The 16,554-nt window shown below is 34.8% G+C and overlaps 1 protein-coding gene across 2 annotated transcripts in view; it reads left to right on the forward strand.

Annotated features, from left to right (window-relative positions):
• The window catches only part of CFAP20DC (CFAP20 domain containing), a 48,503-nt gene that overhangs the window by 5,549 nt on the left and 26,400 nt on the right, over positions 1 to 16,554 (forward strand). For both annotated transcript variants that reach the window (XM_065642694.1, XM_065642693.1), the window contains exons 3-11: positions 981 to 1,070; positions 1,548 to 1,641; positions 3,483 to 3,555; positions 7,595 to 7,709; positions 8,574 to 8,730; positions 11,335 to 11,496; positions 14,339 to 14,463; positions 15,319 to 15,499; positions 16,044 to 16,190. In XM_065642694.1, coding sequence (XP_065498766.1) covers positions 981 to 1,070; positions 1,548 to 1,641; positions 3,483 to 3,555; positions 7,595 to 7,709; positions 8,574 to 8,730; positions 11,335 to 11,496; positions 14,339 to 14,463; positions 15,319 to 15,499; positions 16,044 to 16,190 — 1,144 coding nt within the window. The remainder of the gene's footprint in view (positions 1 to 980; positions 1,071 to 1,547; positions 1,642 to 3,482; positions 3,556 to 7,594; positions 7,710 to 8,573; positions 8,731 to 11,334; positions 11,497 to 14,338; positions 14,464 to 15,318; positions 15,500 to 16,043; positions 16,191 to 16,554) is intronic.

Raw genomic sequence — 16,554 nt, forward strand, 5'->3', positions numbered from 1 at the left:
AGGGAGTGCAGGGGAGGAGGAATGAGAAGGGAGTGGTGGAGTTGTAAGGATGGATTAGGTCAACCATGCTGCTGAAAAAGATTCTTATCAAACTACAGGCTGAATACATCAGCTGTCACATTTTTTTGTGACATCAAATGTGAAAAATATTGAAGCAAATAATTCCCTAAGCAGAGGTGATAAACCTGCCTCCCTGAGAGCCTGTGGTTAGACTCTGTGATGCTCTGTTTAAGGAGTTTTCACCTGGCAGGGGCATTCGTAATCTTTTTTCAGTATTAATTTGATGATGCTTATGAAGGCTGCAGCATGACTACAGTCCTTAGCTCTTTATGGTGATATGGGCACGATCCGATCTATGGAGCCACTTCAGTTGGCTCAGAAATACAGAAAATGCTTGTGAGTTTCGCAAACTGGTCAAATCAGGTTGCAATTTGGTAACTAGTAGAAAAGTTACTGGGAAATGTCTTTGACATGCTCACATGCGTAGACAGAGCCAAACATATGCACATATGCAGGCAGGCTGTGTAAACTTCATTTCCATAGGAAATCAGCCAAAACATCCAATATGCAACAATTTTTTTTTTTTCAATATGCTTTAAAACTCACTTCATTTGGTAAGCTGTAGAAATAACCCATACCCAAATATAAATTACTAATCTCCGGCATGTTTTTAGAATTTTTACAGTAATTTTGCTTTTTAACGAATGACATTATAAATAAAATATTTAAAATATTCTGTGGTATTCCTTCAGCCTTATGTTCTGATCTTGTAGTAAAGCCAAATATTGACTATATGGATTGCTATATTATTTTAGTCTAGAAGCTGTTATTAGTATTCTGCTGTCTGACTGATCGATAATACTGACTGTGGTAACAGCCTGATGTGAGGAGGGATTGTTCTTACGGACTTATCTCGACTGTTGGTGATTCTGGGTTGAACATGTGGTCGGATCATGTATCTTTAAACCATTTTATCATAGGGTGGCCCATTTGTTGAAATATTCAGTGCTCAAGGCAAGAACCCAGGAGCAAAATGGAAGATTTTTGGCAGCCCATCAGCTATATGGAAAGTAAGTTTTTAAAGAAACTTAGAATATAAAACAGAAAAATGTGAATGAAGCTTTAAATGAGATGGTAATGAGGGCTTTGACCCGGCAGTGGAGTTGTTGCTTGCAGTTCTGCCATTATGACAGACTAAATTAGTTCTTATGCCTGCTTGCAGACTGGCTTGGTCACAGCATAATTTTATAGTTCAAATATTTAGAAAGTAATGTTGCTATTCTGATAACTAATGGATTGGGCTGAGCCCATTGGATCATGAGTCCTGTTTGTAAGCAATATTTGTTCCTTAAATATACAAGTAAAGGACATATTTCTATGGATTATGTTATTACCATAATATTTCAACTACTGTCATATGTGCAGTGCCACCTGCCATCTGTGATTTTTAAAAAAAACAAGTAGCTTTGCATGTTAGTAGCACAGTTGGCTGTGAGGAGAAGAGTTTCATCAGGATGCTCATGTTTGTTTGCTGTTCCTTTTTGTAGGAATACGATAAAGAAGTAAAAGGCTTTGTTTTCGTCCTTGAAGGAAGCAGTCAAATCAACAAAATGCAGCTGCCAAAGGAAACTAGACAAACTCGTAAGTATCAAAGAATTAAATGTCCGTGATGCTCTTCAGATTATTAAATCAGTTTTCTATTGGAATGTAAAGCTTATATTATTCTCCCTTACTTTGCGTGTAACTCAGCACTAGCAAAGTGGTTTTTCACTCACTTTTTAGCAGGCCAGTTACGAAAAAGCAGTTACCAAAAGCAGTAAAACTGCTTTTTAGCGACAGACTGATGGCTGGCAAATCACTTCTGACTCCATCCAGCACTTGAAGTCAATAATTCTATTGGCATTACAGAATGTGGAATAGTTGCTGTCCCCGTTCTCATTTTGCTTTTTATAGTATTTTTACTTTTATATATCAAAAATAAAAATGAAGTAATGGTATCAAAAGTAAAGTATTACGTAGCAAAAATAAAAGGCAGTTGCACCCAAATTTCGGCTGTGTTTATCTAATCAGTCTTTGGTACGGAGTGTTTCTGCAGGTTGTCCATTACTTGCATCACAATAAGCCAGAATCAGAGCAGTCTGTTTCTTGGGGCGTACAGCAATCATCATAATTTATGCCTTAAACTCCACTGCAGGGTATCATACCTTATAAGGCTTGTAGTAATGAATCCAGCTGGTTTAGAATTAACTGCTTGCTTTTGAAGAGAAGTTGAGATGGTGATTTTAGTCAAATGAAATGAGAATCTTCTAGTATACTTCTCATGCAGAATGTATAACTACAAATCAGATTTTCCAAATGTACACAAAAATAAATAAGAAATTATATAGTCTGGTCATGCACTAAGGCCTTGAAGATTAATCTGATTTTTATAAGGAAATTTACTATTCAGTATAATAAATATTAGTCTAATCTGTATTTCTCAGAAATGCAACTTTATAACATTGGCAATAAACAAATTAATAAACTATTACAGCCTAACATGAGGATTGAGAATTAGTGTTGTGGATTATCACTACTAAGAATAGCTTGGTTTTAAATTTGTTTTAGCTAGTGCTGCAATAACACAGACAAATTTTCATCTGTTACCATTCAGTCTCTCTCTTCCTCTCTTGAGGTGCAAGTACCTCAAATATTTAATTTGTGTCAAGTATATGATCTCCAAATTGTATTGTAATCTTTGGAAACCCTTCCAAAAGAAAAGATGTTAGATATACAAAATTAATTTCAAATTTTAAATTGTTTTGTGACCCACAAAAGAAGGAAGTTTTGAGTTGGCATCCTGTAGAAGAGGAGCTGATGTTGCTGTTGAGTCGTCTTAAGTCGATGCAGAACAACCTGTATTCTCCTTGATGGAATAACTGAGAAAAACAAAATAAGATTCAATTCAGACAGCTTTGTACTACCTATTTTCCCTAAATTCTGAAAGATTTCTTGAGTTTGTCCCTCACTTAAGCTCCTTTGTTATTGTTCTAATATCAGGAGCATCCACTGAATATTGTTATAAAGATCTGGATTGCATTTTTACCCAAGGGTTTTTTTTGAAGTTGTTTAATAAGCTGTACATTGTCACAAACGTGAGAGCAAGTTTTATACAACTGTAAGATAATCTTGATAGGAAAGTATTACTTTATTTTATAGTTCCTGTAGGACATTTGGTGTCTACATACTCTTCGAACAGAATGTAGAATTGTAATTTAAAAAAAAAAAAAATCCTTTTATTTTCATGAGAGTTCCACCAAAGCCACATAAGGGACTTTTAAAACAACACTTTTATTGCAGTTTGAATTGTTCATATGTTGTGTGAACATGGGAAATAGTGTTGCAGGAGCTTATCTGGATGGTACAAAATTGAAATGCTTGATGGTGAATTGTGTATCTGCACGCACACACCACATGTATTTAATTTTTTTCCTTGTTTCTAGTGGGACTGATCCAGCAATTTCTGACACTTCAGATTTTTGTGCCACTGGGACAAGACTTCTCTGCTGAGTTACTGTAAGATGCATTAAATTTCCTTGAACACTTAATGTAAAGTGAATGCCTCATTGCAGCCATTAATTGTAGTGGCAGATTTTGCATTAAAGCATGGTGACTTATCAAGTCAATAAGAAGTAATTAAGTAATGAGATCATTGTTTTTTGGATGTTTTAAATAGTGACATTCCTTTGAAGACAGAACAAGCTCTAAAAATCATGAATGAAGTTGATGAAAAATTTGAAAAAATGGGACATGAATTTATGAAACATTAAAATATCGGCTCGTAAGGGTTTCCTGAAAATTCATAAACGATTTATAAATAACTATTCCAGGGCCCTTTGGTTCAGGGCAAAAATAAATATATATTCTAATAATCAGGGGAGAGAAAACAACCCAACAAATGGTAAAAAGCTTGAACAATTTGGAATGCTCAATTGGTATTATTATGTCCATGGTGTAATGAAAGACATCCAGTTGAAACAGACTTTTTTTCATTAGTTTGATGTGAAATGATTTAATACAGTTTTAAACTTGGGTAATTGTCAGTCTTTGGACACCATTCCCTCCTGCTAGCACCAGCTGTTTATAACCAGCACAACCCGCTCAGCTTTGTAGCCAGTGGAACACTGAAGATTGGGATTAACAAGAGAAATACTCTGTCAAAAACCCTGCAAGAAAATGATAGGTTGAATGATATGCAATTAAGTAAAGTTAATTCAGATTTATATTTTTGTTTGTCTTTCTGTGACTTTGCATTCATCTGTACCCACAGGTGTCAGCTTTTCTTGATTGTCTGAAGGTTCTTGTGCTGGGAGGAAGGGGAAACAACTCTTGTAGGTTTAAGTCAAAGACGACAAAATGAGATGCTGAGAAAATATCATTCCAGCTATACTGTAGTAGAGAAATAGCATTCATTATGATGTGAATAATCTATTTCATGAATTTAGGACGGTGTGTTATTTAATGTTGCTGGGTAATTTTGTTATCTTCTGTACCTTCATATAAGTAGAGTCATCTTGGAATATTTTGTTGTTTTAACACGGAACATGCTAGTGTGAATTGAGTCATATGTATTAAAATTCCTCCGTGGATTTATAACAATCCATGCAGGTATTTTAGTCTCAGTGGTTTGTGTTAGGGGGCTTTTGTGACCTGCAGCATGTTGGTAACATTATATATTCCTCTGTGGCATGCTGAATTTCTACCATGGTTTTAGAATCTGAACATTGAGAAAATCTTCAAAGGATAAACAAACAGGATATGTCATGCAGTGAACAGAAATCAAGTACATAGATTTACTTCTCGTAGGCGTTTTGTAGACAGATGGCAGAGACTTAGTGACAGGTACAGGAATTCAGATTTCTATAGTGTTGTATTGAGTTGGGTTCTTTTGGGTACTTGCCACCCATCTACTCCTCTTTGTAAAAACCTTTGTTCCACTTCTGAAAGATATCAATCAAGGAATTTGTGATTCTTGGTGTCGGTATCCATCTGTATCTGTTCAACCAAAATTTATCTGAGGAACTGAGTATGTGCTCCACCCAGAACTTTCTCAGACATTGAACTCATTTTCCTTCAATGGTTATAGCCTGTGTTTAATGTGTCGTTTGCAGAGGCTCTTTTGTTGGATTTTTTTTTTTTCCTCAGGTATTTTGTAGTGGTAAACAAGAGTATTCTCAAGAGGGTAATTTCTCATTTCTTCGGTTGTTGAAGGGGAGAAGTCAGAATAAGTTTCTCATTTTTGTAACAAAAAACCCCCCACCTTCTGTTAAAAGCTATAGGTTCAAAATTTGTCAGTGGACACATTTCCCAAGGTGAGAAAGAGAGGAAGGAAGAAAGGACAATGTTGGGGCTGAAAAATCATCCAGAAACACTGAGAAATTGCTTACACCTGGAGGTCCAGGTGGCTAAAGAATATGAATGTTCTTATCTTCAGTTATTTTGATGATAATCTCTTTTGCAGTATCTTGTGAGAAAGTTAAAAATAAACCCCATCATATCCTGCTGGAGTTAAAACGGAGAAAACTGGCATGATATCTAAATCTGCCCAGTACATAAAGTCTTAGGTTCTAAGTAGCCTACAGAGGTTGTGAGCTGCTTGGAGCAGAACAAGAGAAGTTTTGATGTCACTGCAATTGCTAAGTACTATAATATACCAACATACTAGTAGTTAAGCTTTAGCAGATGATTCTATCTGGATTTTGACCAGGATACAGAGAAATTTCCATTAATAATAAATTGTATGGGACTTTCTCTTTGCTTAGCAACATCAGTGAAATACCTGCTTTCGTATTTGGTAAACTGCCGGTTTAGGTCATTTATGAGGAGAAAAACACTTTCATTTTAAGAACAAATGAGCCTGATAAATGAAGCATCCCTTCAATAGTCCAGCATCATTTTTTCTAAGTTCATTTTAAGCCTTGAATTGAACATTAACAAATGGTTATAAATTCTTACACATAGAGAAGCAAAGTGAATAGGTAATCTGAGAAGATGAGTTTATCTGTACTCCTGGGTAGCTGCTGCCATTTACTTGCAATCTCACTATAGTTGCCATTGTGAGGAGAATAGTCAATCAAAGTTGAAGATATAAAATAAAATTGAAAATTGAATTGGAAGGTAATTTTACTTTCAAATGCTTTGTAAATGTAGATGTTAAGTGTGAAATGAATGCTGTTAATGACCATAGCTGGGAGAGTTGTGCACCTGCTGATCACAGGAATATTATTATAAATGAGGTTGATTTTTCCTGTTGACTACCTCATTTTTCTCAACATAGTCTCATTACTTTTCTATCACATGTCTGACCCTTAGATATAAATACTCAAGCACACACATAATAAAAATACATTAACTCCTACATAGATTTTTTTTTTTAATGCATCTCTGAAAATCAGATGTGTGCTGCAGGTGTTTCTTGCCTTTGTAGGTTTAACATAGATTCTGTTTCTGATAAGAAAAACAATAGTTGAGTTTCACCACAAGTACTCTTGAGTCATCTTATAACTGAGTTGTAATATTCTAACTCCCTTTGTCAGAATTATTTCAGAAAAAGTTTCATAGGACTCCTGTTTTATTTTTATTTTCCAAGAAGCAAAGTAGCTGGAAAGTCTGAAAGTTACAGCAGCTCTCAAGTAATTATCTTCTCCAAGGAAATAAATTATTTTACAGAATTTTAAGACCATCTTTTGTCTAATTTTGCCTGTTCTTCAAATGTTTCACCTACTTTCACCTGTAGAATATAAATATTTTTGTTTTAAATTTATTTACTGAAATAAATTTTAAACTTCTTTAGGTGTGATCATAACTATATATCTATGGTTTGCTGCTTTTTACAGCACACATAGCATCACAAGAAACATCTTATTTTAGACTTACGACAGATTCTGATATAAATATGTGTATTTTTATCTAAATGAATGTGGCTTGTATTGCATTTCAGAATGTAACTGAGCTGTATGTCTACTAATGGCCTTTCTATTGCTGAGGTACTTAATAATTTTCAGGAAGGAGAAGGATAAAACTTCTGTATTATAATTCACGTTTGAAGATATGTGCTCTGGAAGTTAAATGGACAGACAATGTCTTGTGGCTATTTTTAAGCCCAGAAAGAGTCTATATAAAATGACAGAGACCTTTTTAGGAAAAGAAATCAAATAATGTTTTTCTAGTTAGCAGGTGACAGCGTGTCCCAAGATAACACAACCTTAAGAGGCAGAAACAAGTGTGACTATTGGCCTACTGGGTTCTCAGTTTGTACAAATCGAATTCTTTCCTAATCTGAAGGGCTATGGAAATCTAGTAAAGAGTGTAGACTCTTGAAATAAAATTAGCATGTAAAGTGATTTTATATATGCAGGAATATAGCCACCAAGTTTGAATTTGAGAAAGAAATCTTATTACTCATCTTGTAAAAGAAAGAATTCTTAAATTCTTTATTTGCTGTCACTGACATAAGGGTTCTGCATATGAATACTCTTTTTGTGTTTGCCCAAAGATACTGGGTTATTGAATTGACAAAGATCTGTTTCATTCTCTCTTGCTTTTTCTTTTATAGGATAACTGACTTAGGAAATATTAAAAGAAGGTTGTATTTATCAACAGTCTACAAGGAGTTGTCTGTAACCCCTCTGCATGCAAAAATTCCTCTGTTTACGATCAAGCGCAATATAGTAGGTACTTTGGGAATATTCCTTGAACTGTGGTTGAGCATGATATTTTTATCAGAAGTGTTTTATGTAAGTTTATAGACCTGTTGAAATTACTGCTTGCTTTAGAATTCAGCTCATGCCACTGCAAGGTCCATGTGAATGTCCCTTGACTGGATGGTATCAGAACTGCTTAATCCTATGACTCTTCTGCCCATCTTCTAACATTAGGTGTTCATTCCTATTTTCCAAGATTAAGGCTGTTTGTGATGTGTTTCTGTCATTTCTGCCATCTGTTCGGCCTTTGTAAAGTTCTCTGTGTCCCTGATACTTTATAATGCTCCTGTTCATGTGTATCTTCTCCTGTAGTGACCTTCAGTCACATTCACAGGAGCTGCAGGTAGACTGTAGCTGATGGCTATTTGCACAGGTTTCAGGTTCTTCCAGATGCCGATATATATAAAACAATGTATATGTCAAACTGATTAAAATAAAACAATAGCCTCAGCTTCTCCCTGTTCCCCTCTCTCACCCCCAGCCACAACATATATTGAATAACTTTTCCCCCCACCCCACCCCCCAGAAAACCTTCAATAAATATTTTCTCACAAGTTACCTCGAAATAGCTGCAAAACATACTGTGGATATGCTAGAGCTCATTTGGGCTCGCAGTCACCAAGTCATACGTACTGATTTGTTTGTATAAATAATAGTTGTAAGTGTGAATACAGCAATATCATTTTATTATCAGAAAGTTATGTGTTGAGGATCACAGCCTGTGAGAATCTAATATTACAGAGTCTTCATTTCTAGGCAACTATACACAAATACTTTTCTGCAATGATTAGTGTTTGGGTTTTATTAACAAGTATTGTTTCTCTTTTCTAGTGGTGCAATATGTGTATTGACTTGATAGCATTCACCAGTGAAATATTTGGAGGAGCTGTCTTCCAGTCTTTGGATGGAATTATTATTTCAGCTAACTGTAAATTGAGAAAGATCTTCACTTTAAAATCCAAGCCTCAAGAGACAGCTGAGGAAGATGGTGTGTTGTAATTACTATGTAGTCTTAATCAAAACTGTTCATATTATAAAATCAAAAGCTTCTTAGTCATCAGATTGGCAATTTGAAAGATTACATGATTTCAAAAAAATAAAGTGGTATTACAGCATATTAAATCTGATAGTGTTGGACTTCAGGTGACTAATTAAATATATGTGTAGTCCTCTGTTTTAAACATTTATATCCTTAGAGGTATTTTATTGAAGAAATTCTAGCAAGATTTATCAAGTAGAGAGCGTGGGTTAATGAGGGTATATTATGCTGATAGAAATCAGGTTTTGGCCAATAAGAGGGTATCTGAAAGGAAAGATAAATACCTAAACTCAGCAGCATTTACTGCTCGTTTTCTTAATTTTGGACATCAGCAGCTGATGAAAGCTTTCTTTAAATAATTCAAGGCAAAACTATAACAAACCATTATTAAATGAAACAGAGCTGTGAAACTATCATAAACATCTTTCTGTGATCTTTAGTCCATTTATCCTGATGTGTCCTTGTTCATTGGAAAAGTAATATTGGTGATGAGGTGAAAAATGAGAGATTGTATTTGTAGTAGAGCAGGATATTGGTCAAAAGTTTACCAGTCTCCAAACTAGCATCGTAATCCTGAGTCATTATTTTCCAAGGAGAAAACTTCATTCCTTGCTGATATTTGCAGTAATAGAGGAGGAATTTATAAAAGCACAGCTGGCACTTTCTTATTTTAGAGGCAGCCTAGGTACAGTTCTGCTTCAGTTTCATTCCAATTTTCATTTAGTGGCTTTTGAAGGAACACACCTGAAAAAAGCATTCTGGTTTCTGAAGGAGGAACAGTTAGCAGTATTGTAGATTTAACAGAATGTATCTTCCATTTGGAAAACCTAAACCAATAAGGGAGAGTATGTTGGTAAGGTTGGGAAGAATATTAATGAAAAAAATGGCTACAGAGAGAATCTGGTGAAGTCTCAGCAGAAGCTGCAGTTAGAGGCCTCACTGGCTTTTTTTCTGTTGGTTCATTTTCTCTCTTCCATTCTAAACAGTTTTTGAAATGTGCATAAATGTTTTAAATTAGTTCCAAAATTCAAAAATGTAGTTAATGAATAGACAGCTTTAATAAACTGTATACATGGTAAAATATCGCCTTTTTAATTACTGGATTATTAATTCTGTGATTATTACACAGCTGGTGGGCATTAGTATTTTCTGTATGCTTACGCATTTCCTTATCTAGGCAAGTCTCAAAGTTTAGCTGTATTAAAGTAACTCTAGACTTCATACTCAATTACAGAAAAACAATAGTATTTTTTTGTTATTAGTAATTAACTTTGAGTTAACAATCATGATTTGATAAAGCTTGTTTCCTCTCAGAGGATCGGACCAGTTAGTTGAGTTCCACTGACTGCAATGACATTGCAACTTGTAATGAGGGTCAAGTTCTCTGCTTAAGCCTCCTTGGTGGTAGAAACAGTGATTTCAAGGTGCAATGTGTGTGTTCTTTCTTAGTTGCTCATATACAGTATGTTTCACATTCTTAAAATGATAGTAAGTAGAAAGGAGAAACCACATATAATAAGAAATTATTTCTGTATGAGATCACTGAGATAGAAGAGGAAAGAATTTATCTGCCCTGTGACACTGTGGCATACAAGCTTTATATATACCTAGTTTCTGGTTTCCATAGTAATCCTGAGGTTACGTTGGGGTTTTTATCACTAAGTATTGCCTTGCAGCGGTAAATAATGTACTGGCTTGGTGAAAAAATAAAATGTAACATGGGACGCTTGATTTTTTTCCATTAGGATCTCAATGCTTGATCCATTATTTGTGTTTGGTTTGGGGGTTATGTTTTCTTATCCTTGGAAAAGAAGCTAACATTCATTAGTTTACTATATTCAGGTCTTATAAAATTTGGAATGAATCTGCATCACAACATCAGGAATGGTTCTGACTCTGGATATCTTTCTTTGTAGAGAAGAACTATCATAAACTTAGTCTATGTTGGTTATCAAAGGGAAAGCAGAGACAATCAGATCACGTTCTACTAGTGCCTGATGTCACGAGAATAGACCAGTTGATGGCTTTTTAGTCTGTCCTGAAAGTGTAATACTGTCCAACCTTTGGAATTAAAGCCAGTGAATTTTTTTTATTTGCACGTATGGGACTTCTCTATTTGCTACTTCAGTCCCACTGATATCAATACCATTTTCAGATTTTCATTTTGTCTGAAAATCAGTGTATCAACATTAGAATTAAAGCTGAGTTGTAATAAAAATTAAGAAAATTTATTTTTTGATCATGTTCTGCTTGTTCATTTGCCACATGAAAGAAGCTGATCTATTATGACTATTCCAGCCATTGGTGGATATTTCTTAATTTAAGTGTATTCCATTTTCTTTGCCTAAAAAAAATACATAGTATCACTTCAAAATTTACACGCTTATTGTCTTAAACGTGGACAATTGCAGGAAATTTTTCAAATGACCATAATCTATTAAATTCAGACCCACCATATGAACTACAGTATAAGTAATCTAACAAATGATGTAAATTGAATTTAATCCCATTGTGTCATCTGAGTGAAGTAAAGCCCATGTGTTTTGGTTCTAGATCTGTGTGTTCCATTTATGCCATGTGAGCCCACAGATGCTATTCCTCGAATCTGCCAGCTAAATATGGACGTGCCGCAAGTTACACAAGTGCTGAAACTGACTAAAACTCACAAGCCAGAAATAAAATGCAGGAGGCATCCAGTGACAGTGCAAGAAACAGGTGTGTTGTATTAAAATACTGTGAATATGATCTATACAGTATGTGTACAAATAATGGATTTTTTTTGTAAAAGTGTGCATTAATAGTTCCAGTGTCTTAAAATAAAACATGAAGACCCTTGCATAGCTGCAATATCATGAGCATATAGACACATCTGTTTTATAGTTTGAGATCTGTGTGCAGCCTGAAAAATTCTAATTCAAACATTGGATTTATAATAACGTTTGAGGTATGTCTTCTGAATGTAAATTGAAGTGTGGCTGTTCAGTCGTTACACTCCCAGGTTCTTACTGTTTTTGTAGATCCGGTTGCACGTAACTAATCTCTACTCTTTTTTTTTTTTTTTTTTTTAAGTTATTCTGTAGATCTGTTTGCAACGGTAAATATCCTGGAATATGTGCAGGCACTTTTTAAAAAAAGAGGGTTATAATGGATTTTTTAAATGAGAATATTTTGTATGCTCTGATTCATGTCCTTCATGGAGAACTGATAATTTAACTTATTTTATTAGAAAATGTTGATTGTTATTTTCAGCTTAAACTTGAGAAGCACATAAACTTCTTACTTCTAGAGCTTAGAAAAATACACAGGTGAAATTTCACTATAGGCATTGTCTTTACTCCTTTGTTACATTGTTATTGGCTTCTGTACAAGACACAACACTAAGCCTTTAATTTGACCCATTTAATAATTGCAATGTCTTACTAAAGTTTTTCATTTTCCCCTTATTCTGTACCAGCTTTTGTGAGTCATCGATTCATCATACTAAACCAGGGTAGTTAGAAAATCTTTTGAGAAGGAAGTAGGTCTGAAGTAGCTTAGAAGTGGGTCTGGAGAAGCAAATCAGATGAAGGGTACATTTCCAATACATCTTCTCCAGTGTAGGCGGTGGTATAAGTGGTGCTGTAGATAAGGAAGCTGCATTTTTATTCCACTGGTTTTAGTGCTTTCTCAGGCTTGAGGATTCTCATCCTCAGTGTTTGAATTCAGGGAATGATCACTTCCACCATTTCTGTCAAAATGCTCTGGAAATACTTGTGCAAAGTATTGACCAAATGAATAAGATAAATTACAGGGAATGATAACTACTGGTGAAGTTTAAAAGTATAAAAGACAAGATGATTACAGCCAAAAATAGTATTTAATGTATAGCATCTCATGAAACTCTAAAGAAAAATGAACTTTGTAAGAAGTATTAATATTTCTTTGAGAACAACCTTGATAATATGAAATGTTTAAGAAACTACTTTTTAAACTTATTTTCTTCTGCTTTTGCTGGAATATTAAAAAAAACCAAACTCAAAACAACCACAAACAAACAAACATCTCAAAGATTTGATCATCGTCACTAAGCTACCATGTTGACGCTTGTTCAAGTTCTTAACTTTTGCTCTCATGGTATATTGATACCTCTTGAGTAACAGCAGTCTGTGTCCTACAGCAGCCGAAATTAATAGGAGAAATTTTAAATTTTTGCTTAGCGTAAGACCCATCATACATTTACTTAATTACATTCAGCTTTATTTTACATGCTAGTACCGATTTTGTAATATTAAAGGGCAAATAATATTTTTAGAGTATTATTGCCCTACAAGTAGTCAAGCCAAAGTTCTGTTGGGAAGTTTGATTATAAGTTTGTTTTTGAAATAGCAGAGGAAATTCTTGAATTCAGTTTCTCAGTGACTGTATTGAAAAGTCAATACGTCTTGCCTGGGTTGTCGGAATACAAGGGACTGGAAAACTTAGATGAATACAATAGTATGAATGATATATCTAAATGGAAAAATGAATGTTCATTTAAAATAAGACTCAGGTTTTACTGTCTCGACTACAAAGATTTGTAACCATTACGTATATAGAGTAAAATAATTAATTGTAAGATCCCTGACCTGCATGAAAATAAAATGCCTTCAGTTCAAGGTTTAACCTTTATTTTTAATCCCATCTTATGAACATAGCATGTGTTCTTCCAGATGTGTTTTCCAAATTTCAGAAGTTTGGCTTCTTGAAAATGGAAGCTTTAGTATGTTTACATACATTTTAATTGGAAGCTCAAATTATTTTTAGTCTCATCCACTTTTAATTATACATATTATTTCATTATGCCATCAACACACTGTTATGTGTAGATGTAGGTAATTAATTGCAGTCAATTAATGTGTTCGTAAACAGAGATTTTCATGCAAATCAGCTTTTATAATTGGAGCTAACAACATCCCAAGGTAGTCAGCAAATTAAAGAAATGGATGTTAAACCACGACAGGTCATCTAATCTTGTGAAATGGCAGCTGTTAGCAGCAACCAAATGTCACATCAGGAAAAAGGGAAGAAGGTAATGGCAGAAAGTGGCTTCTTCTGTGCTTATGAGTATAGTAAATTATGATATTTGGTGGCTAATGCATGATAAATAGTTCTCTGCTGAGCTGTGAGTGATACCTTGAGAGTCTTGCTTCAGTTTTCTTGTGTTATTATTTATTTACTCTGTTATTCATTAGAGTTGTTTTTTCTCTCACAAGTTTGGTTTTCATTGAAGTTCTAAAGAAATCATGCAAACCATTTTTTTTGCTGTTTATAAATAGCTCCTTTCTAAATAAACGTCTAAAGCAAGGAGATTAGAAATATATCTATGTAATAGACTGAAAGTTTGTTGCTTGTATGTTGACACACTTTTGTAAAATGTGCATTTTGCTATTTCTACATATTTCTAGCAATTGTGCTGTAAAGGAATGTAATTTTTATCTATGTTCAGTATTGGTTTATTTCAGTTGATTTGAAATAAGTATTAATACTTATTTTTTGTAAGCACTGCAATATTTCCTTAAACACCTCTTATTTTTCTTAGGTAGCTTGGTTAATAGAGAACAAGGCAATATACACAGCAGTAAAACTCGGGATGTATCACATATCGCATTTGGATCAAAGATCCTTGGGCCACCTCCATCTTCAAACAGAAGAGTCAACACAAAGGTATCTGGAGGGGTAAGAAGGCTGAAATTACAACAAAACTGCTGCCGCTTCTACAAGGAAAGGATTGACAAGCAGGGATAAAACTTGACTGGAACAGACTGATGTAATTTTAGCATTAGGCCTACGGAGATCTCTTCCTACTGAAATTACACTGTGATTTCTTATGCTTATTTTTCTAAATTTTTTTTTTTGTTCTAGACACTATGAAATTTTTGTGTATGTGTGTAAACATTTTTCCTTATGATGAGATCTGTGATGCAGAGCAGAATTGGCATTTCGCTGTGCTCCCTCTGGATGATCGGCAGCCGTACAGTAGCTCATGTGCTGCTGTCGATTACAATCCCAGGGAAAGCAGCTGCTCCCACTCTGTGCACAAACCATGTGCAGGTTTTAGGGATCTGGTTGGGACTACAATTCCCAGTTTAACACCATGAATGAAGGATCCAGCCAAGGGAAGTGGACTCTTCTGTAGGAAGTCAATGGAAAGCTAAGATGGAAAGTGAGATTCCTTTCTCCAAAGATGAAAGGACTCCTGACATCCCAGAATAGCCACAAGTTTCTCTATTGTTTTATCCAGATAGCGAATTTTTATTTTATTTTCCTTTTCTTTGCCTTGTTTTACTTTCACTCAGTGGAAAAAATCCTCTGCCTGTTACTAAACTGTGAAAACTGAACATACCTCACAGAACTGTACCTACCATAAAGTTTCCTGAAAAGGTAATATTAAAAAAAAAAAAAGGAGATTTGGAAACATTTATTTGAAAAATAAGCTTAATTCAAAATTTGTGTTTGCCTTTGAGTATTTTGAAAGCTGTTACATTTTTGTCTTTCATTAAGAAAATAATCTCTTTCAAGGTAACAAAGACCTGGGGTACCAAAAGCAATAGATCATGCCAACTTCAGAATTCAGGAAAGAGAACTGAATCCGTAGAAGACATTGAGAGATGGGAGCTATCGTTCTCACCATGCAATGGTTCTTTAGATCAAGGAGGCAAAAGAAACACTCACCAAACAACTGGAAGTGTAAGTCAAAATGGTAAGAGCGTAAAGCAAAGAATATGTGGAGTTCACAAACCGCCCAAATTTTTGCATGGTTCTGACTTCAGAATGTAAGATTCATATTCTGTTTTTCTAATCCTTGAAGACATTTATATTAAATCATGGCTTATTCTCCTGTATGTGATGGAATAAATGCTTATTCTCTCTTCAGCTATTTGGATTGTGTTTGAGCCAGGGATCAGCAGCTGCTGGCAGTAGCCACAGGTTAAACACATATTCTTCCTTCCCTCATGCCATGGATATAACTGGGCTACTGCAGTGGTTCTTGATGATTTTGCAGACTTTTGCAAGCTTGCTTTTTGTGACTTACATGGTTTGCACTTCTTCCATACCTGGTGTTAAATTTTTCCTCTCTTATGACTGTGATATTCCTGCTGCCCTACAAGATTTCCCTGCTGTTTGGAAGATGTTTCTATCCCAGGACAATGCTCCATATGCTGGGTTTTTTTCCATACCTCAAGTAAGAAAAGCACACAGTGAGTGTTCATAGGCATTTCATAAGCTTCTGGGTTGTATTTCAGGCCCTGAAATTCAGACTCAGAAAACCTCTGAGAGTGGACGACCAGATTTTCAGCTCACCTCACCACAAAGACCATCAGCAAACAAGAAGAGTCATAGAAGATTATCTCTAAAAAATGCAGCCAGAGACACATGGGAGATAACCAGTGGTATGGTGGTAATTTTATGTTATTTTACATCTTAGTTATGTGTGGCGCAGGGTGTCTGTTGTAAATTTCGAAGGATTCAAACAGTTCACATAAAATATAAAAGTCTGTGTTGTGGGGGATTATGGAAATCAAACACCCTGCAACAGAATTGCTCTTGAGCATTGATAAAGATTTACAGGATTAGGCAGAGTACCAGAGCGGTGACTAGCTAATAAAAAAAAAAAAAAAATTCCATGCTTTCATGTTCAAAGGGAAAGAACTAAAAATAATTTCTTCTTTAAATCCCTATTCAATTTAATGCTAAAGACTCCAAACATCAAATGTATGAGAAATTTTTTACTTGTTCCAGATAGGAGTTTAGGAT

Source organism: Caloenas nicobarica, chromosome 11, assembly GCF_036013445.1.
Source record: "Caloenas nicobarica isolate bCalNic1 chromosome 11, bCalNic1.hap1, whole genome shotgun sequence".
Classification (NCBI taxonomy): Eukaryota; Metazoa; Chordata; class Aves; order Columbiformes; family Columbidae; genus Caloenas; species Caloenas nicobarica.